At 38.2% G+C, this 23,852-nt stretch overlaps 1 protein-coding gene across 5 annotated transcripts in view; it reads left to right on the top strand.

The window, feature by feature from the left end:
- SLC9B2 (solute carrier family 9 member B2) overlaps positions 1-10,932 on the top strand; it is a 34,327-nt gene extending 23,395 nt beyond the window's left edge. For 3 of the 5 annotated variants that reach the window (XM_060011814.1, XM_060011815.1, XM_060011813.1), the window contains 3 exons: positions 4,305-4,413; positions 7,659-7,795; positions 10,711-10,932. In XM_060011814.1, the coding sequence (XP_059867797.1) occupies positions 4,305-4,413; positions 7,659-7,795; positions 10,711-10,932 (468 nt within the window). The remainder of the gene's footprint in view (positions 1-4,304; positions 4,414-7,658; positions 7,796-10,710) is intronic. The other 2 variants (XM_060011817.1, XM_060011816.1) reach the window with 1 other exon arrangement.
- Positions 10,933-23,852: the final 12,920 nt, after the last annotated feature.

The raw sequence follows: 23,852 nt of genomic DNA, 5'->3' as shown, positions 1-23,852 counted from the left end.
TTGTGCCATTTTATATTGTTCATTTTTTACACTCAAATATCATATACTTTCATGTGGTCAGATCTATGAATCTCTTATTAGAACCTTTCCTCAATAGTTTTTTTTTTTCCTTAAAGATGTCTTTCTTGTAAAGTTTTACATACGTCATCTCATGTATTCTCTACAATAACCTTGAAAGGTAGATATCAGACCATTTTACAAATGAGGACACCAAGGCTTAGAGATACTAGATAGACTGCCTAAAGTCGCAAAGCCAGTAAGTGGCAGAGTCAGGATGAGAACACACAATGTGAATACATCAAACTGGTTCCCTAAAGAAAGGAAAGCAAGAGAATCTTCATTGAATCAATTATGTGGCAGACACCCTCCAGAGCAGCACAATATTATATAAAGAACATAAAATTTAAGTTATGGGGACTCGGATTCCAATCCTGCTTCAGGCTGTATAATCCCCAAAATGTCACCTACCTTCTCTAATACTCAGTTTTCTCAACTGTAATATGAAGAGACTAATAATAACATCTAAAGAATTGTGGCTGTTGTTTGGGGAAATGGAAATGAAGCACTTGTAAACTCAATAGTGCTACAGTAATACTGTTGTTGAGTTATACTTTGAAAAGCTAAAATATTTTATAAAATTCGTTTGTGCCTGTAGTTTCTGATGTTATTTCTTACTTTTCTGCTTGGTTTTCCATATAATCATTAATCTTGCCATTTGTCTTATTTTATTCAAATGCACTCACCTTTCTTGGGCCTGTCATCTATTTTTTCATCTATTTTCAAATTCAGTGCTTCTAGATGACCTTTATAGTTATGGGATTTTGTTTTCTGTTATATTTTGGATCTTCTGAATCTTGAATTGTTCAGTCTGAGAAGTGTCCACTTACATAGATATTTAACCCATGATGAAACCTTCATTTCTCTTAACTTTCTTCTTTTGTCCATCCTTGAAAGTGATTTATATTTTTGAAGATTCTTACCATTGATGCATAGAGATGTATAAAGTGGCCTTAACTTTCAATGGACAACACAGTCTTCATTCCCCTTGGCTCATCTTCTTTTATACTTAGCTTATTCTATGGTTCCAGTTTCTTTTTATTTATTTATTTTTTTTTTGCGGTACGCGGGCCTCTCACTGTTGTGGCCTCTCCCGTTGCAGAACACAGGCTCCAGACGCGCAGGCCCAGCGGCCATGGCTCATGGGCCCAGCCGCTCCGCGGCATGTGGGATCTTCCCGGACCGGGGCACGAACCTGTGTCCCCTGCATCGGCAGGCGGACTCTCAACCACTGTGCCACCAGGGAAGACCTCCATTTTCTTTATAAATAAATTCATTTTGTTTTTGAAGTTATGAAAAGCCACAAGAAGATACATTGTGACTCTTCTCCCTTTCTTAAATTATATAATATGTAAGCCTATATCTGATGTTCAATTAGTCTAAAATGTTACAGTCAAAATACAAATCATGTCTTTAGTCTACAGTTTAGAAGTAAAGATAATTTGATAGAGAAAACTCTTTAGGACTTCTGCTGTCATTGGAGTTCTGAATACATGAAATATTTTTGAGGACCTTCCTTAAACAATTAGTCCTGGCAACAAAAGGCTAAGTAACCTAAAGTTAATATAGTTGAATTTTGTTCTTTACAACTGGGGGTATCAAAGTCTTAGTTTTAGCTATGATATACTCTAAAAATTAAATGCAAAAGTAAAATTTAAAGATGTGGAAGGGTGGCAACTGGACCTGTTGGGGCAGAACTAGTCATTGTCATTAAATGATAAAAGATCTTGGATGTTTTCTAATATAAACCTCTCATTTTACAGATGAGAAAAATGAGGTGCTAAGGGCAAGTGGCTTGCAGTTAGTGGGTGGCAGAATTTGAACCTCATTCATCATCTGATTCCTTATGATGTAGAAACAACTGTTTTTCATGATAGAAGAATAGAATTATATAAAAAAATCAACAAATCCCCTCACAGATGCTGTCTTTATAAGCTAAGAGGAAATAGAATCTTCACCCTAATAAACATATCAGAAATAATAACTGAAGAAAATAGAGAAACAATGTAATCCTCCTTTGTCGGAATTCCATACATATATGGAAGTGCATATCCTTAAGAACATGTAATTGTAAGGGTAAAAATGTGGTCCAAAAATATAGATTTAAAAAAAAAAGTATTTATTTATTGGCTGCGTTGGGTCTTTGTCGCTGTGTGCGGGCTATTCTCTAGTTGAAGCGAGCTGGGGCTACTCCTCGTTGCGGTGTGCAGGCTTCTCACTGTGGTGGCTTCTCTTTGTCATGGAGCATGGGCTCTAGCCATGCGGGCTTCGGTAGTTGTGGCACACGGGCTCAGTAGTTGTGGCTCACGGGCTCAGTAGTGGCACACGGGCTTAGTTGCTCTGCGGCATGTGGGATCTTCACAGACCAGAGTTCGAACCCATGTCCCTGCATTGGCAGGCAGATTCTTAACCCTGTGCCACCAGGGAAGTCCCCCAAAATAAAGATTCTTAATGTTGACTGAAAAAATCTGTTAAATGTAAATTCATAGGTACTGTACTGGGTACTGCTAAATTGCCCTCCAAAAAAGTGTTGTCAGTTTGCTCTCCTACCAATTATTCAATCTTACAAATTGAATCTTACAAAGATTCAATTATACAATCTTACAAATACTTTACATTGTTAAAACTTTTTTAGTGTCTTTTTCAATGTGATTACCCCCTCCCCCCAAAATATGGTATATCATTTTAATTTGTGTTTCTCTAATTACTGAGTTTTAGTGTCTCAGGGTTTTTGGCCATTTGTGTTTCTTCTTGTACAATTACTCGTGCATATGCATTGCCCATTTTTCTACTAGGGTCTCTATCTTTTTCTTATTGATTAGACATTGTTCCTTATTCTGTTACACATAGTACAGTTATTTTCTCCTGGTTTGTCACTGTCTTTTTTATGGTTTATTTTGCCACAGACATTTTAGTTTTGCATGGTCAATTGTGTCAGTCTTTTCCTAGGATGTTTGCATCATGTGTTATAAAGTTATGCTTATGTCAAATAGGGTCTCCTAAGGAAAGAGAAATCACATAGTAACTGGAATAGGGAAGTTTATTATTAACCATCCTGGGGATCAGTTAACAAGGGATTGGCTTGTAAGATGTACAGAGACCCCTAAATAATATAGGAATAGCAGCTATAAACTCCTAGGGCTGAGATAAAGCACACCCTTCCACCTCTCCTCCTCACCTCACTACTCCCTCCTCCAGGGCTGAGAATCCAGACCTTGTTAGAGCCTTGGTTCACTGGGTGACACAGAGATCACCCTGGTGCCCTACCTACAAAATTTACTAGAAATCTACTCTCCAAACTTATAGGAAATCCACCCTCTAAGTGCATGGGGAGGTATATGGCCCAAGGGAGGTGGCTACGAAACCACCCCAGGTATAGGCTGGGGAAAGCTGCTAGCACCATGCACTGCAAGACCCTGGCACTGGAGAAGCCACCTGGACTGCAGGAGCCTTGTGCTGGAAGATCTTTCTGGGAAGAGCCACAGAAACCAGGAAGAGTTCCTTCTCTTGCAATAGATTTCAGCACCTTCTACTGACAATACTTAACATGGTACCAGCTGGCAAAGGTGAAATGTTTAAAGGGCCCAGCTCCATTTTCTGCAGAGAAACAAGGAAAGGCAGATTTGGAGCCAAAGGGCAATAAATTAATAACTGGTACAGTACTTTGTTATACCTGGATTTTATCTTTGTGCGTGATTTGAGATATCCACAAACAGTATTTTTTTATAAAGAAAAAATTGGAAACAACTTAAAGGCCTATTGATAAAGAAATGATTGAATCAACTATGGTTCTCCCATACCACAGATTACTATGCAGCAGTTATGAGGTGAATATCTAGATATATGCACTGATATAAGGTCTTTAAATCATATTGCTGAATGAAAATTAACAAAATTTTAAACTATGCAATAATGTAATAATAATATAATTAATATAATATTATTCATTATAATACACACACACAGATTGTGTATTCAGCAGCAGAAGTCCTAAGATTACTTAAAACTCTTTATAATTAACATTTACTTGTAAACCAACACTAAAGTACCTCATATATCTTAATTGTGTTAGAAATATCTTTGCGCAATTTTTTGCTCTCTTCTAGCTAACTTCTTATTCATAGATGCTACAGAGGTAAAGGTTATCTCAGGTCAAATTGACTCAAATTTCAAATTAATAAAATTCTTAGAACTTCTAAATTCATATAATGAAAGTCTGTTTGTGTGTGTGTGTGTGTTCCTTTTAGGCAGATGTTGAAAAGGTTATAGCAGTTGCCTGGTTCATCTTTCAGCCCCTTCTCTTTGGACTGATTGGAGCAGAGGTAGCCATTACAGCTCTCAGACCAGAAACTGTAGGTAAGAATTTTGCTAAAATCAACTCTTCTTATATTCAGTTGAAATATCTTTAGTAGGTGTGTGTTCAGTGGTTCCCATTGTCACAATTATATAAAAAGGTAACGAGCTAAGTCTTTTAGAGCAGTTCGTTAAAAAATAATGTTTGTCAATCTAAGACAGTAAATTTTATACCTTTAAATATTGTTCCTTGTAAAGAAAAGTGACACTGCTGACTGCCATCAATAAAATGCAGGCCTTAAAGTGTTTTTCCAAGGATAAAAATGTTCATCTAGCCTTACCCTGATCAAGGGCCAGAATTTTAAAGATAAATAGTGAGTTCTATAATATGAACCCATAGAATAAAAATGTTTGTTCATTCATTCTTTTATTCATTCACACATTTGAAAGCCATTATGTTAAAACTCTCTTAATTCATAGCACTTCACTTAAAAATTAATTTACACACATATACTCATTATTTCCTCCTTTCCTTGCATCACAATATTCTTCCGTCCATACTAGGGATCCCATCCCCTGCCACCTCTTTCTGGACCTTACACATAGATTCTTCCCTTTTTCTTATTCATCCTCAAATATCCTTGTCACAGTGTTCTTCTCTTCAGAAGTTAAACAGACTTTAATCTCTAACTTAAAATAATATCCTTCCATTCTGATACATGCTATAACATGGATGAACCTGGAAGACATTACACTAAGTAAAATAAGCCAATCATAGAAAGACAACTACTATGTGGAATCTAAAATATGGCACAAATGAACCTATCTACAAAACAAAAATAGACTCATATACATAGAGAACAGACTTGTGGTTGCCAAGGGGGAGGGAGGGACTGGGACTTTGGGGTTGGCATATGCAAACTATTGCAAATAGAATAGGTAAACAGCAAGGTCCTACTGTATAGCACAGGGAACTATATTCATTATCCTGTGATAAACCATAATGGAAAAGAATATAAAAAAAAGAATGTCTGTATGTGTATAACTGAGTCACTTTGCTGTATAGCCAAGATTGGCACAGCATTGTAAATCAGCTCTACTTCAATTAAAAAAAAAAAAAGAAATCAACAAAGTAGAAAACAATAGAGAAAATTAACAAGGTCCAAAAAAAAAAAAAGACACTACTGTGTGATTCTACTTATATGAGTCAAATTCATAGAAATAGAGAGTAGAATGATGGTTGCCAGTGGTTTTGGGAAAGGGGAGATGGGGATTTGTTGTCTAATAGGTACAGAGTTTCAGTTTTACAAGATGAAAACGTTCTAGATATTTTTTGCACAAAAATATAAATGTTTAACTTAATTCTTACTGAACTGCACATTTTAAAATGATCAGGATGGTAATTTTTATGTGTATTTTATCACAATCAAAGTTAAATAAATATACACACATATATTTATGAAAGATATATATATATATTTCCTTCCTCCATTTCACTTCCCCCCTCACCTACCACTCTATCTCTCTATTGCTCTTTTCAAACTTTTCCAGAAGGGTGTCTATATTCTCCTTTTCCATTTCAGTTCTCATTCCCTTCCTCAGTACATTTCAGTTTAGCTTCTGCCCCATCACACAACCAACCCTGCTCTTACCAAGGTTATATTATTAAATCCACTGAATACTTACCAGTCTTTATTGCACTTGATACTACTGACCTCTTTAAAACACTTTTACATTGAAGTCTGAAATTTCATATTTTCCGGTGCCTTTTGAGTCTTTACCGTATGTATGGCTTAAGCGCTGCTCCTCCTCAAAGTTCTTTCCAAAACCTTCTATGCTTCTCGCTCTTTTATCACTTCCTTGAGCTCATCTACACTCAGTGACTTTGATTATAAGCTATGTAATTCCAAAATCTTTATCTCTAAATCTATAAATCCAGTGGCTGATTGGACATCACCACTTATAAATCCCACAAAACTTAAAACTCAGTGTGTCTAAAACTTCCTCTTCATCTTCTCCCCAAACCTTCAATGTTCCCTCCTGGGAATGGGATCATCTCTTTTGTATCTTGTACTTCAGCAACAAATATTTTTGAAAATCTACCAACCTGGGAGAAATATCCTCCAACAAAAAGCCACAAAACTTTTCGGTAAAAAAAATATTGCAGATTTACAGTAGAGCCTCCTGCAGTGTCTATCCCTTTTACCCAGGCTTTTGAACTTGACAAAGTTGTTTATCCTTTTTGAACTTCACTTTTTTCAACTGTAAAGTGACAGGAATTACCCCACAGGTTGTAAGGATTAAGTAAAGTAATGCACTTAAAGCTTAGTACAGAACCTGGCACAGAGTAAATACTCAACAAATGTTACTTTAAAAAAAATCATCCTGTAACTTAGCAGTCACTTTAGCTGTGCCTTTCTCAGATTCCAGTAGCCTGCAGCGGCCAAGTCACAATCCTTTATTTTGCACTTCAGGATGAACTTAACTTTACCAGCAAAGGATTCTAAATGCTGACTGAATGCAGTAGCTGTATATGAAGACCAGGGCTAATGGGCTGTCAGTGTACACACCAGTATGATGAAACAGCTGTAGACTGCCACTGTCTGTTCTGATTGGTCACTGCCCAGCGAGCTCTGTTCTGATTGGCTGATTGCCCCCATAATGGCTTATAAATATTTTCAGTATCGCCTCTGGTCTTATACTCTCTGTAAAGAATTCTCAACCACTTTGATGAAAATAATAATTTTTTCCTCTTCTGTGCCCTCTTACCAGTAAGCTTATACTGTACTTACCTTATAGTATATTAATTCGTTTTTTATGTTTCTGTCTTCCTCTGTCTTTGAAGTTCATAGAAGTAGAGTCTGTACATTATACATTTTTGGGTACTAGTACCTAGTCCAGATCCTGCCATGCATAGTTATTGAATAAATTCTTGTTAAATAAATGCATGGAAGAAAGTGTGTTTCTTGCTATAAAGCTTAAAAGAACATTCAAATCTCCTTTTAGAAATTAAAATATGTTTAATTTCTGTTTTCAGTTTAAAGGAATATTCTGGTTTCTCTCAGAGCAAATAACTCTTTCGGATTTTACTAAAAAAAAAAAAGTCAAGGGGAAATACCTTCTTTTAAACAAGTGATCTGATTAATCCTTAATATTGATGTTTTGATAAATTATGCCTAGCCATTTTTGTCTTTTTAATTTTGTGAATGTTTTTAGACTTCTGTTGAAAGAGTTCTGAATCAGTAACCATGTGATTCAATTTTTCCCCCAGTATTTCATTATGTCTAAAAACTGAGTATTTCTTACAGGCCTTTGTATTGCCACCCTGGGCATTGCAGTATTGATACGAATTTTGGCTACATATCTGATGGTGTGTTTTGCTGGTTTTAACTTTAAGGAAAAGATATTTATTTCTTTTGCATGGCTTCCAAAGGCCACAGTCCAGGTAATGATGGATTTTAATTCCTATTTCTATATGATACCTTGACATTTTTAATAAGAGGGCTTGTTCAAATTTGGTGAAAATAAATAATTGAAGTTTGATTTATGATAAGATTTTATACTAATTTACTCTTTAAAAGTTTTATTTTTGGTATATTGATTCATTAAATATGACAACTCATTAAATTTCCTTAGATCACCAGGGTGCAACTCAAACTCCAATAAATCCCTACACTACTAGAAAGCAGTAGTAAGTAGCAGGAGGGAAGAGTTGGAATTTTTGTCAGTCAGAGCTCTCTAAAATAACCCAAAGAGATAGTTATTAACTCTATTCATTTCAATATCTTCTAAGAAGAGAGTGAAACAGAAATAGCATAGCCCATCTTAGTATCTGGAAATACTTCAATGTCTGTATGATTGATCATCAGTTATGCTTGACCACAGTCTTTAATAGAGAAAGATTTATTGAGAAATAACTCAGAAGATGCTTTATTTCCTAGATTATTAGTTGATATTAAATTTTCAAACCACCTGAACCTCCTGACAAACGTCTCAATCACATGACCCAAAATTTGTGCACTCTAATAAAAAGCAGTAACCAATGGGTACTCGAAAGTGTTGACCAGGTATTTGGTAGCATACCTATAATTGCTCGTTAAATTAGAACTTTATAGATCATCATTTGTTGCAAATGTAATATATCCCTGATTGTATTGTGTATTCTCCAACTAATTACAACAAATAAGATTGAACTGTTTCATCCTTGATTATTTTGCAATTATTTAAATGTGTAAATTTCTGTTTCATTAAATGAGAATTAGGTGTTCTTAATTTAGGAAGCTTTGAGGGGTGCAGTGTGCTGCTCTGTAACTATATGCCGGATTTTGTGTGGCTATGGGATTGGGGCATTATTCCAGAGAAGTTTTTCTTTCCATCAGACTTTCAAAGGTGTCTGAGACATAGTGGCTAAGAATGCTGTGAGGTTAATAGAGCACAGTAAGTTGAACAGTTTCTCCCTCACAGTATCTCCAGCCTCCACACTACTTTCAGTAACTTTAGTAGGTAAATATCAAAATAATCGCTCTAGTAGCTTTAGTATGAAAGATTTGTTTCTAACATCAACATTTGAAAGATGGCACTTTCCTGCTATGAAAACAAATTTTAAAATAAGGAGAAATTATCTGGGATGTCTTGAATAATGCATGTTCTCAAAGCAAGTATTGTATACAATTTCTTTTTTCTTCTTTTGCCACTGCACAAGAAACAAGACTTTCTTATATATTTTTTCCACATTAGTGTTCTTTAAACTTTTTTGTCTATGACTTACTATAAGAAATATATGTATATTTTTTAAACATTTATTTATTTATTTTTTGGCTGTATCGGGTCTTAGTTTTGGCACATGAGATCTTTCATTGCGGCACACGGGCTCCTGTTGCCATGCGCGGGCTTCTCTCTAGTTGTGGTGCACGGGCTTAGTTGCCCCGCAGCATGTGGGATCTTAGTTCCCCGACCAGAGATCAAACTGGCGTCCCCTGAGTTGCAAGACGGATTCTTAACCACTAGGCCACCAGGGAAGTCCCGGAAATAGATTTTAAATGACAACTTAGCAAACATACAAACCCCCAAACGTACACACACATACACATATACTCAATGACAGAGAGCTGAAAGAGAAATATACATCAAAATGTGTGCAGTTCTTGCTGAGAATTCATGAAATGTTGAATTAGTTATGGCACAAGGTGATCTGAAATAGCAAAGAGCCCTCAAACCCAAGGACTAAACGAGATAGATTTTTATTTCTCTCTAACCAGCAGTGCAGCATGGGAATTCCAGAGCTGGCAGGGTAACTGCTGTCCTCAGCGTATGCCTTTCATCCATGAGTCCAACTTTCACTGTTTGTCATCCAATGGGAAGTGGGAAAGAATAAGGTACAAGTGTCCATTTCTTTTCAGGGAACAGTTACAAGAAGCATTTATCATTTCTGCTCCCCTCTTAATGGCCAGAACTTAGATACATAGCTTCAACTAGTTGCAAAGAAGACTGGGAAAAAAGTCTGTATTTGGACAGCAATGTGACCAGCTAAACTCAGGAGTTCTATTATAGAAGGGAAAAGAGGCATTCAGATATTTGTGGGCAATGGGTCGTCTCTGCCATTGTGTCTCATCCACACTGATATTTTCTCTTCTGTTTCATTGCTATGTTCTGTGCCAATAAGAGGATAACCAGATTGATTGATGTATTTTCCCCATGTGCACTGATAATATTGCATTTTGTCTCTAAGAGTTTTCATAATACTTCCCAGTAGATAAATTTTAAACAAAACATTTCACCAACTCCTAAGGCAAAGAGTTCATCAAATTCCTAATAAGGTTAACTTCAAGTTTCAAAGGTACCTACCACTTTCAAGTTTCTTGATGTTTAACAATTAGCTTAGGCTCTACAGCAATATTCTTATGTTTTTTCATGTAAAATTTCACCATCTTCCAGTAAGTATCACTGCATTTTTTCATCTTGTCCTTTCTTAATTCCAAATTCCTAAAGACAAAAGAATGAGATGACAATTCAGTAACTTTCAACTTTACTCAGGAGGAATTTAGTATATAGAATCTTGTTATAGTTAATTAATATCCTAAGTCTGTATTTGCCTTGTGTTCTGAAATATATTTGCCTGATATTTTTGTAAGTTTACCTTATGCAAATACGTACATATGAATCATCATTCTTTCCCTATGCAAGGGCAGGGAGAGCTTTTAGATCATTAAAATCAACTGTAGTACACTTTGAAAGAAGACTAATAGAACTTTGTCAGTTGAGCAGAAGAACAAGAAATTTGTTTTTGCAAATGATAAAATAACCGTTTTTTCTATGTGCTTGTCTTATCATGCTTCCAACTTTACCTTTAAACTTTTATAGGCTGCAATAGGATCTGTGGCTTTGGACACAGCAAGATCACATGGAGAGAAACAGTTAGAAGGATATGGAATGGATGTGTTGACAGTGGCATTTTTGGCCATCCTCATCACAGCCCCAATTGGAAGTCTACTTATTGGTTTGCTAGGCCCCAGACTTCTCCAGAAAGCTGAACATCAAAATAAAGATGAAGAAGATGAAGGAGAGACTTCTATACAGGTTTAGAGGTGAAAAGAGAGAATGCCGAATATAGTCATCAGAAAGCTGCTCTCGGAGGCAACTTTTATCCATATGGATATTGACATATGTACTGTTTAAGCTTAAAATGTACTAGAACCAAGTGTGGCTGTTTCTCTAAACAGCATTTTTAGCCATTACCCTTTCCATCTGGGGGGGATGGGGGTAATGTTCTACATCTCCAACCTGATCTCTGCCTTTTTTTTTCTTTCACACACTATTCATCATTATATCTTAATTTTTATAGGGACATATACACTTGAATGTACTACCACAATTTAATTGCAGTGTCCTGTTCTGCTAACCAACAGCTTGCTCTGACTTACTATTACCATCACAGTTTCACGGTTCATGGTCACCTGGCCTCTCATGCCTTGAATTGCTTTGGGCTCCTCTTTTCTTTTTTTAAAACACCATAACACAATCCCTCTTCAATTTCTATCAATCTCTACACCAGCCTCATGAATATCATATTAATCAGGGTCAGGTAAGCTGCTATAATGAAGAAACGAAAAATGAAGTACTTAAATAGAGAAATTTATTTCCCTCTTATGAAACCAGCTGACAGTGTTACTCTGCTCATGCAGTCTACTCAGAGACCCATGTCCTTCTGTCTTGAGGCTGTGCTATGCCCTAGCTTAGGACAAAGGTTAAAGATGTCTGTCCCCTTTCTAGTCCTCAGGAAGAAGGAAAAAAGAAAGCCCAAGGCAAGCAATTTATTTTTAAGGACGTGCTGTGGAGTTGGACACATCTCTCCTCTTACATAATGTTAGTGAAGCCCACACCCCACTGTGAGGAGGCTGAGAAAGTGTCTCTCACTAAGCATTCACATCCTGGGAGATGGGAAGATCAGATTGGAGAGCCAGAAGTACCAATGTGTTGGGTGTTGCCATCACCTAATAGCATCTTCTTACAGGTTAACAAGGACCATGTAAAGTTTGTAACTTTAACCAAAAGAGTGACTTCTGTGGCAGGAATTTCAGGGATTGCAACATGCTAGTAGAGAAGATAAGAAGAAAGGCTTATCTGCAAAAGTCACATTTTATCCCACTTGATCAACAGAACGTCTCTGCTTTTGTGTGTCACCCATTAAGTTCCTCTACTCTAGGTCAACTCCTGCCTAGTTGTTAGAATAATCATATGTAAATAAACATGTCATTAGACTACCTAAGGGTCTGATTTATTAGCAGACAAACATATGAACAAACTGTAAAAAGGGATATAAGTGCTCTGACAGAAGTGCGAATAGGGTACATACGCCCTTCATTTAGTTGTTAGACTAACATCTCATATTGAACTAATCTTATCATTAGACTACTGTTGCAGCCCCTTCCACCATGACATTCACCTCTGTTCAAAACTAGCTTAATTTTTATTAAGCTAACATATTATGAAGCCATAGAATCTTCATTTTTATGTCAGCCTGACTCTGGTTACTTTCTGGGACTGTATTCCCTTAGTGTTTACGTTCCCAAATTGGACTGGATTAATGTATACCAAAGTTCAGATGGATGAACTTCCTTGGCCAGGTGCACCTTGGGGGTAGCACCATAAACTTAATGCTCACCTGGTCCTCTACTTTTACAAGCTCTGAAACTAGATTCATCCAACAAATACTTACTGAAAGCCTTTGGTGACCCAGGCACATCATGAAGACTAATATTGTTTCCAGCTTTAAGGATCTGACAGTCTGATAGAGGAGAGCAACCACTAAACAAGAGATTGCAAAACAGTATGATACATGCCATGATGCAGGAAGTAGAGGGGCGCCAGGGAGGTCGTAGCAGGAGCACCTTATCAATCCAGGGGGAGGTGCAGTTTAGACACAGCCTCCAGAGAAAGTAGGACTAGGGTTAGGACATGGGGGATGATTAGGACTTAGCAAAAGGCATGTGAGGCCCAAGGGTGCTGCAGTCAGTGCTGGTTCCCATGTTCACCAGTAGCTCTTCTCCATGTAACAGGCTTTGAATACTTTTTAACTAATACAAAATACAGTTAGTATAAGTAAATGAGAATGTTGTTATAAATATTCAAGGCCCCAAAGAAGAATTAGAAATGGAAATTTACAGAATGTAGAAATAGTTGAAGAGCACAGTAAGCCACTGTCATAGCCTATGCCATTTTCAGAGCATGCGGCTACTTCCTACCTCTACTCTACACCCAAGTCTCTCTGGCTGTCTGTCCAGTATTGGTCTCTGCAGGGCTCACCATGAAGTCTCAGGTTTGTCACCACATTGTAAGTCACAGCTCTTGACTTGGCTGGTGAACTCAGAGTTAATTTGATACAGTGTTGACTCAAGCCAACCAAACTTACTCCACCCACCCAACCACAGATAGGAACCATTACTCTAACCTCTAGGTGCCTGAAAGAACGGTGTATGTACACTATGCATACTTCTGTCATAGTACTTATAGTCCTTTTTTCAGTTTGTTTATATGTTTGTCTCCTATTAAATTAACCCCTGAGGGGTGGGAACCTTATCTTGGTCATCTTTGAATCCTCAGCAGTTTGCACAGGGCATTTAGTAAATTTTTATTAACTGAGTCAGTGAGGAGATTCTCTTTCAGTATCAGAAAACTACCTGCCACATAACAGTTTAGATGTTAGGCTGCTTAGTCTATCTTAGTCTGCTTGGGCTACTGCAACAAAATACCATAGAACTGAGTGGCTTAAACAACAGATACTTATTTTCTCACAGTTCTGGAGGCTGGAAGTCAAACGTGAAAGTTGCCAGCCTGATCAGGCTCTAATGAGGGCTCTCTTCGTAGCATGCTAATAACCTCCTTCTCGCTGGGTCCTCACAGGGTGGGGTGAAAAAATGGGGATGGAAGAGAGTGTGCAAGCTCTCTGGTGTCTCTTCTTATAAAGGCACTAATCCCACCATGAGGGCTCCACCCTCATGATCTTATCCAATCTAATTACCTCTTAAAGTCCCCATCTCCAAATGCCATCACATTGGGGGTTATGGCTTCAACTGATGAATTTGGTGGGGGGATACAATTCAGTGCACAGCAAGGGTGTCATACTTCCAAGGACAGTGCTAAACAAACACTATAAATTCATGTTCTTCAAGATGCCTATTTTTCCTAGGGTTGGTACCATCATTCTCCCTTTGAGAAGTGTTTGTTTATTGTCTGTTTGTTTGTCTTTAGGCAGACTGATTAGGCTTCAGCTCTTCAAGTTATTTTCACAGTCCAGTGTTTTTCTCTCTGGTATTAACTCCATAACATTGATTGGACTTTAATGTTCTCAAAATATCCTCAGTCTTATGTTTGCAAGTGATCTCATCCATTACATTCTTTAAAAATGGTACTGATTATTTTTGTCTGATTACAAGATAATACACTTTCATTGCAGAAAATTTAGAACACAGAAAAGAACAATAAAGAAAACTGAAACTAATGTAAACACCCATTTTATTTTGATTCTTTTAAATTTTACTCTTAATCTAAACACCCATTTTATTTTGATTCTTTAAAATTTTACTCTTGCAGTTCTGGGGGTTGTCTTATCTTCAGAACGATATATCATCCACCAAATTCATTGGGTGAAAGCCAACATAAATACATTTGACCTCTGGGAAGGCATATAGATTGAAGAGTTTTTGTTGTATACGATGAATCCTAAGCCTTCCAAAAAATAATTTATTCACCTGGTAATATTCGGATATTCATTTCGCAATGAATAAAACAGATAAATCCCTGCCTTTATGGAGTTATGTTCTAAAATCCATTCATTCACTCACTCCGAATACACTTGTAACTTGGCTAACTATGTGCCAGTTTTGCTAGGTGCTGGGAAATACAGTGATGAAGATATTCAAGGGTTCTGTTTAATGGGACTTGAATTCTAGTGGGAGATTGACTCTGAGGGGAATACAAATGTGAATAAGATACTTGCCTTCAAGAACCTTACAAGGCAGCAAGATGTGTACAAATAGCTGTAATCCAAATGAATGATTCAAAACTGTTCTCAGTGAGGAAAACTTCTTAAAGGAGGTGATACTTGAACCGGACTTTGAAGAAAGGGTATGATTTGGATTGATGAGTTGATATTAGGGAGTAAAGCGAAGAAGGGAACAGCTAGGTACAGGGCTGGCATATTAGCCAAGTGTGAAAACAGTAAAGCCTGGGGTAAACGGCCGACACTTAAGGTTGATAACGGGAATTAGTGAGAGGTAAGACTGGAAAAGAAAATTGGCACTTAAATCATACCAAATAGATCATTGGCCAAATTTCTATTTTTATTGAAGTGCTTTCAGAAGTACAGAAGATATTTTTGAAACTTTATACAGAAACTTTATACTTTACACAGAAGATATTTTTGAAACTACTTTCATATCCAATTTAGTAAAAACTGCTGTAATGAATAAGGTTCTCTTTGTTCCTCAAAAGTTTTTTTTTTTTTGCTTTTAATGACATTGTTGCAAATATAACCAATTTAATTGCTATGAACTTACTATTGACTTTTTTTACCAAAAAAGCTTCAGATGTTTCTTTAGCTGCTTTTTAAGTGATTATTATTAAGTTTGTATTATATTGTCTTTAAATAAATGAAGGACATTATTTTTGAAATGTTTCAGGACATTATATTTCTATATGAATAATTTAGTTCTCTGTAACAGATGGGAATTGCTTCGTGCCATTTTGGGAGCAAGTGATATCACATGCTTTAGTTGACTAACTCAAATTAAATATGGCCTGAGCCCTCTGACCTGGTGAGAATTCTGGAACTCTGTTTGTTGATGTGCCCTCCATCTTCCTTAAATTGACCCTAAAGCATTTGACCTCCAGCAGTCCATTGCATCTGGGGCACAGAGCAATGTCCTGGAGGCCAGCAGATTCCTCTCAGAGGTCCTTCTTCCCAGCTCTACCATTTGTTCTTCATCCCAGTATCCTTGGGGATCTCCTTGCTTTTTCCTTCCATACCATGAGAACAAAGCATTTCCTTAGCCGTATAATCACAAAAGACCTTGTCTACTCTCCTAAAACAAGGAAGAAAATGACTTTAAATCCTTGCTGAGCTGTCTACACCATGCTGAAAGTGGGAAGGGGTTACAATAAAAAGAGAATTTTTACTCAGTCGCCCCAAAAAGAGTTGTAATTTGAATGAGATCTTAAATGATAAATAAGAAAAGGAGAGAGGGAACACTCCGCATAGACGAAATGACTTTAGAAAAAACATGGGGTCAAAAAGGAATACAGGGGCTTCCCTGGTGGCGCAGTGGTTGAGAGTCCGCCTGCCGATGCAGGGGACACGGGTTCGTGCCCCGGTCCAGGAAGATCCCACATGCCGCGGAGCGGCTGGGCCCGTGAGCCATGGCCGCTGAGCCTGCGCGTCCGGAGCCTGTGCTCCGCAACAGGAGAGGCCACAACAGTGAGAGGCCCGCGTACCACAAAAAAAAAAAAAAAAAAAAAAAAGGAATACAGCGTGTGCAGGAGAAAAAGTTGTTTGGAGTATCAGGAGAAAAAAAAACAGGAAAGGTCAGTTTGTCTTTCTAAGAAGTTTAGACTTTCTCCAATAACAGTTGTTTTCGTCTATATAATAGGAAGCTTGGGGATTCCATAGAGGAAACTTGAAGTCCACCTTTGGCACTGAGAACCCAAAGCTTCTGGGCCCACCTTAAACCAGAGCAGTTCTGCTTTCATTGTTTCATATGAAGATTTCCACATAAGATTTCATGGTGCCGGGGACAAAACTAAACAAAGGTTTTACACTGATAACAGAATATCGTCTGTTTACTTTGTATCAAGCCCTGTTGCAGACACTTACCATGCATCAATTCATTTAGTCTCACACCACCACCACATCCTTTACAGATAAGAAAACCCAAAACTCAGGGAGATTATGTATTTGCCTGTGGTCCCAAAGCTACAAAGTGGCAGTGCTGAAATTTGAGCGCAGTCCTGACCCCAGAGACTATGTTATTTTAAGACTGCACTATATTTAAGTTTACGTAAGAGGAAATATGATCTGAGTTTTGACAAGTTACTTCTGGCACGCGCAGCCCCTGGCGCTGCTTTTTGGCTAATGCCCCTCCGAAGTCAACTCCGTCCCTTGACTTTTACAACACAATAGGTCAGTGTTCTCAGACATGGAAAGGAAAGGGTTGAACAGACTGAAAACACACCGGGCGGTCGCGGAGAACTCTGGAACCCTCCGGCTCCGGGGCCTGGAAAGACCAGGACGCCACTTAGACGCGTCAGCCCCGCCCCGCCGCCGCCAGCCCCCCACTCGTTGCGATTAGCCCAGCCTCGTTGCCATTAGCCCCGCCCCGCCGTCGTCAGCGCCGCCCAGAAGCCGCTGTCGCGCAGCCCACTGCGCTCTCCGAAGTTCCGCCACCTGTACCTCAGAGCTGCGCGTGGGCTTTGCGGCGGTTGCTGGGCGCCAGGGCCGCTGCCGGGGCAGCGGCGGATGCTAAAGGAATTGTATGTACGGCCTATTTGTCTTTACTCTCCCCTTTGGCACTAGTCCCCTGTCTCCCGCGGTCTTTCCTCTCTGGTAGCCCCCAGGAACGCCTTTCCGTCCCCTTCAGTTCTAGGGAGGGTAGTTCTAGGGGGCTTCTTTGCCTGGCGCTGGGGAAACAGTCACAGACCTCTTTCTCTCCTCTCCCTGACTCGTGTCTCTACTCCCTCACCCCACATCTCTCTTCTTTATTCTCTCTTCCTCCTGCGTTTCTTTCGTCTTACAGGTACTCGCAAGTAAGGAAATGTCTGTCAGTCAGGACTGACTGAAACATTAATTTTATTAAGCGCAGACTACTGTACAAATGGTGCATATCTGCAAATGAACGTTCGTAAGCTCCTGTGATTGGAGATGTGTTCCAGGATTGGGTGCTGATCCTGGGAAGGCTCACCTCCCTCCTCCCACGCCCCTCACTCCGCCTGTTCTATCCCAGTGGACCAGCCCTTTAGATCAGTGCTTTTGAAGGATTAAGGACAGTTGTTGCACAGGTACCACGTGTCAGGCATATCATGTAGGAGTCCTTATAAGAGCTCTGCAGGCCCATAACTGGTCACTGATGCCCCTCTGTGTGTGTCCTGTAGTCTATGAAAGATCAGATGGGGTGATGGAGAGGGAAGATTGGCTTGGGTGGCACTGAGAGAGGTCACACCTCACTCTGTCATTTTTCATAGGTGTAAATGGTATTGTTATTTGTTATTGTTATTCTGTTACTGCAACAGAAGTGTGGGAAGGTGACACTTATTACTATCACATTTAAGAATTCATGCACCAGACATTTTAGACACTATATGCCTGTGAAATGGATATTCATATTTATTACCTTCTGTGAGTACTAGAATTTATACGACTGGTTTTGTCAGTTGACTCTCTGTTGTCATAAACTCCTGGCCAGTACCAGACAAAAGGAAAGAGGCAGGTGTAACAATAGCAATATATAAAGTAATATTTTATAGCACTTCTCATTTTGTATATTGTTTTCATACTCATCCTGTTTATATAGCCTATGAGATAGAGTTGGTTAACAAAACTCCATTTTACTGAAGAAGGAACTAAACACTGAGATTGGGCAGTATGTGGAACATAGTACAATATACATTCAATAAATATGAGAAAAGGGATAAATGGATGAGATTTTCAAGAAGCCATGTCTTATTCACTTTTGTATTCTCCAAACCCAGAGGTAAGGCTGGCAACAGTAAGCCCACAAATGTGGGTTAGAGAGGTCGAGTGACTCGCTCAGGGACAGGAATGCATCACATATTTTTAGGGCATCTACTGTTTTGCCAGACACTGTGAATACGATGGTTAAAAAGATGCAAGATTCCTGTTCTCATGGAGCTTAAATTGTAATGAAGATAGAAAATAAACAGGTAAACAATATGTGAACAAAGAAATTTTGGATAATGGTGAGTGCAGTGAAGAAGTAAAACAGTGTGAGGTGAGAGGACCTCAGGGAGGGGTTACTTGAGATTGATTGGTTAGGGAAGGCCTCCCTGAAGAGCTGACATTTGTGCTGAGACCTCAGTGATATAAAATAGACAGCCATGGAAATATTTGGGACCAGAGCAATGCAGATAAAGGAAACTTCAACTACAGAAGCCCAAGGTAGGAAAGAACTTGACTCTTTCAAAGAATATCATAAAGAATGCTGTAGCTGGGATGTAGAGAAAGTGGGACAAGATGAGCTTGGAGAGATAGTTAGGAGCCAAAGCATAGATAGGGGCCATGAATCGGCCCAATTCAAACCCCAAAGGGCTTTGAATCGGCCATGGGGCTCTACTCATGGGACAGGTTAGGAATTTATTTAAAGTATGATAAGAAACCAGTAGGGGGTTTTTTGGAAGGGAGTAATATAATCTGATTTATTGTATAAAGGTTTGTTCCACCTGTTACATGGTGAATGGGTCATAGGGAATGGAAAGCAGCATTAGGAGAAGACCCTTGTGGTAATCCAGGAAGGAATGACCATAGTTTTGGCTAAAGTGGTATAAACATGGATGGATGTGAGATATATTTGGTGGCAGAGGCTACAGACTTGGTGATGTTTTAAATATAGGGGCGAGAAAAAGAGAGAAGCTCCTAGTGGATGGTTTTGCCATTTACCAAATGGAAAAGACCGGAGAAGAAAATGTGTAGAGGGGGGACTGTTTTTATTTTGCTCACCTTATGTTTGGTCTGCTTACTAAAAATCTAAAGTAAGTTCTGAGTCTTGAGTTCTGTGTATGGAACCAAAGATATAAAGTTGAGAGACATCAGGATGTAGATAAAACTACCTAGGGATAGTGTGTTCATAGAAAGCATTCCAATGATGAGAGGTAAAGCAGAGGAAAAGAGGCAAGCAGAGGAGATGGAGAAAGAGTAGCCAGTGAAGTAGGAAGGAAGTCCGAAGTGTGTGGTGACTTAAAAAGCCAAGACTACAAAGCATGGCCAGTGGTACTGAAATGTGGTGAGAGGTGAGGTGAAATAAAAAAATCTGACTTGAATTTTGACAAGCATAATGAAGAGTAAATGTGATGTGAAGAAATGGACATAACACTGTAGACATCTCAAGGTATTTCACTGTGAAGAAGAACTGAGAAATGGAGGTTATAGAAGAATATATGGGGTCGAAGTAGGATTCTTAAAGATGGGGATACTTAAGTATGTTTTTAGCCTAATGGGAATGACCCAGTATAGAGGGGGAAAATATAGTATAAGAGAGAAAACGTATATCTTAGGAGGGGAATCTTTGAGAAAGTGAGAGGGGATGGGATCCAGGGAATATGTAGAAATGTATGTTGGCTCAGGAACATGAACATAAAATTTATAGTAATGGGAAGAAAGAGAGTATAGGTAGAGATGCAGATACATGAGTAGATTCAGTGATCAGAAGATGAGAGAGTTTCTGCCTGAAGTTAATTCTCTTTTTCTCAAAGAGCATAAAGAAAGTATGAGGCAGGATCAGTAGAAGAGAGGTGGAATGTTTGGATAAGAGGTTTAAGGGGTGAAGAAAAGACATAAACTAGTCATTTCGAAGATAGAAGGCAGTCATACTTGTCTTAGTCCGTTCAGGCTGCTATAACCAATAAAAAAAACATAGTCTGGGTGTCTTATAAACAGATTTTTTTTCTCACAGTTCTAGAGGCTGGGAAGTCCAATATCAAGGTGCCAGTAGATTCAGTTTCTGGTGAGGGCCCAGTTCTTGGTTTATAGATGGCCAAAAGAGGCAAGAGAACTCTCTGGGTCTCATATAAGGGCACTAATCCCATTCGTGAGTGCTCTGTCCTCATGAACTAATCACCTACCAAAGGCCCACCTTCTAATACCATCACATTGGGGGTTAAGATATCCACATATGGAATTTGAGGAGTTACAAATATTCAGTCTGTAGCAATACTAGAGAAACATAGCAGCATAGCTGGGCAGAATTGAGTGGCCATTTCATATTTGTGGCCTTGTGAGTGAGTAGCTGAGATAGGGTGGAAAAAAGATCAAAGGAGCCAAGGAGATCAAGGAACTGAAAGACCAAAGTGGTGGGTGGGTAGACTACCTGGGTATAAGTGATTAAGTTAGTAGCTAAACTAGTCCTTGAACCCAGATACCCTGACTTTCCAGCTCAATGGGTTACTATTTTACTGAGAAATGGTTCAGATCATTACTCTTTTGTGCCACCTACCCTTCCAGTTAACATTTTTTTAAAAATTGTGGTCTGATGGTTTTTGGCCAATACATTTAAATTCTAGACTTTCATAGGCTAGTGTTTCTGACTCTCTTGTCCCTTTAATATTTAGTTGTTAAATATTTTGGCTGTTTGTGTGTGTGTGTGTGTGTGTGTGTGTGTGTGTGTGTTTTGTTTTTGTTTTAACTCAGATTTTTTGAGATATAATTCACATACCATACCATACATACCAAATTCACCTATTTAAAGTATACAGTTCAGTGCTTTTGGTGTATTCACAGATATATATAACCATCACTACAGTTTTAGAATATTTTCATTACCTCAAAAAGAAACCCTATACCTTGGAGCTAACACCCTTATGTCCTCCCCACCCCTTACCCTAAGCAGCCACTAATCTACTTTCTGTCTCTATAGATTTCCCTATACTGTACTTTCACATAAATGGAAGCATATAGTATGTGATCTTTTGTGATTGACTTTTTTCACTTAGCATTATGTTTTCAAGGTTTATCACAGCATGTATCAGTACTTCATTCTTTTTATGGCTGAATAATATTCCATTGTATGGATATACCACATTTTGCTTATCCATTCATCCGTTGATGAATATTTGGGTTGTTTCCACGTTTTGGCTATTATGAATAATGCTACTATAAATATTTGTGTACAAATTTCTGTGTGGACATATGTTTTCTTGAGAATATACTTAAGAGTAGAATTGCTGGGTCATATGGTAACTATGTTAAATCATTTGAGAAACTGTCAGCCTGTTTTCCAAAGTGGCTGTACCATGTTACATTATCACCAGCAGTATATGAGGGTCCCATTTCTCCAAATCCTTGTCAACACTTGTTATCTGACTTTTTTTTTAAGTGAGGTATAGTTGATATACAATATTACATAAGCTTCAGGTGTACAACATAGTGAGTCACAATTTTTAAAGGTTATACTCTATTTATAGCTATTGTAAAATATTGGCTGTATTCCCTGTGCAGTACAATATATTTCTGTAGCTTATTTATTTTATACATAGTAGTTTGTACCTCTTAATCTCCCACCCCTATACTGGCCCCCCTTCCCTCTCGCCACTGGTAACCACTAGTTTGTTCTCTCTATCTGTGAGTTTGTTTCTTTTTTGTTATATTCACTAGCTTGTTTTATTTTTTAGATTCCACATATAAGTGAAATCATATAGTATTTGTCTTTTGTTTTTGTTTTTTTAAACATTTTCACGAGTATGTGTTTATTAAAGTACAAAAGCCTACCTTTTAAATAGTAAAGGGAAGATGAAGGATGAGATTTGGAACTCCTGTTGCCTATAGAGCTGGGATGACAAGTAACAGGGAGACCTGATCTGTAGTCACCCTAATAACAATAATAATAATTGCATTTGGATACCCCTTTATATTTTATGTTATGCTTTTATTTTCTCTTATCTCATTTGATTTTGTAACTACCTTTTTCAGATGAAAAAACTGAGACTTGGAGAGGTTAAGTGTCTTGACTAAGGGCACATACCTAGAAAGTGGCAGAATTACTAACCATGGTGTTCTGACAATAAGTCCCATATCTTTCACTATAGTAGTTTGCCTCTTCACTTTTTACACTCCATTATATCCAAAGTGATAACAAAGAAAAGTTCTGCTAAGTAGAAAGTAATGGCTGGCTGGAGTCCACTTACAATGTGAGAACATTTTGTATATGTTTAAAATCCAACAGTTAATGGGATTAGATATTTATCTACCATCTATGGTGTTGGGTAATTCGAAGAACCCAGAAATGATTATGAAATCAGCACTGATTCAATCTACCAGGAAAATAAATGGAAATGCGAGTCACTGAGAAGCATTTCTTGGACCCCATGTACCATACGTGCTTCCACAATACCCTATAGTGACTAAATTCTATATAAAGAATACAGTACTAGTTACATAGTGCACTCTCAATTAATATTTGTCAAGTAAAAGAATGATGGTAGTTAAACAAGCACTTACCATACTGGGGTGGATGCTGCAATAAGAATGCATACTGAAGGGAGCTTCTACAAGAATGACTTCTTAAACTATGTAGAATTAGCTGGGAAAAAAGCAGGGGTGTTGGGTGAGGAGGCAACATACAGAATGTATAAAGTCTTGGGGATGTGAGGCATGACAAGTTTGAGGAACTACAGTTTAGTACGGTTGAAGTTTAGAATGCCAAGTGAAGAATGAGGAGATACACAGGGACAAGGTTAGCCCTTATAACAGAGGGCTCTGTAAGCTGAGTTTGAGGAGTTTGGACGTTTCTCTTCTATGGGATGCCATTGAAGAATATTAAGCAGGAACTTGCTGTAATCACTGTACATTTTAGAAGATGCATTATGGAAATTACAGGGGGGAGTACCAAGGCTGGACATGGGGAAAACAGTTGGAAAGACCATTATAGTGTTTAGAGGGAAAGGTGCTTATGGCCTGGACTGGGATAGTGGCAATTTATATGGAGAAAAGTGGGCAAATTTTTTTAATATTTAGGAGCTTGAGTTATCATGATTTAGTAACTCACCAGATGTCAGCAGGAAAGGAAAAGAGGGGAGAAGGAATGACTCCTCAGTTTCTAATTTGAGCAACTAGGTAGATGGTAGCTTCATTCTCTGAGATAGGAAATTCTCTGAAGAAGGAATAGATTTGGTGGGGAAAGGTCTTGGGTTCAGTTGTACATACACTGAGCTTAGCTTAAGATGCTTATAAAGGTGATCAAGTAGAGATATTCAATATTTAGGTAAATATACTAGTTAGAAAGAGG

Source organism: Delphinus delphis, chromosome 5 (assembly GCF_949987515.2).
Source record: "Delphinus delphis chromosome 5, mDelDel1.2, whole genome shotgun sequence".
Classification (NCBI taxonomy): Eukaryota; Metazoa; Chordata; class Mammalia; order Artiodactyla; family Delphinidae; genus Delphinus; species Delphinus delphis.
The sequence above is the reverse complement of the archived record's forward strand: the minus strand, read 5'-3'. Positions and strand labels throughout refer to the sequence as shown.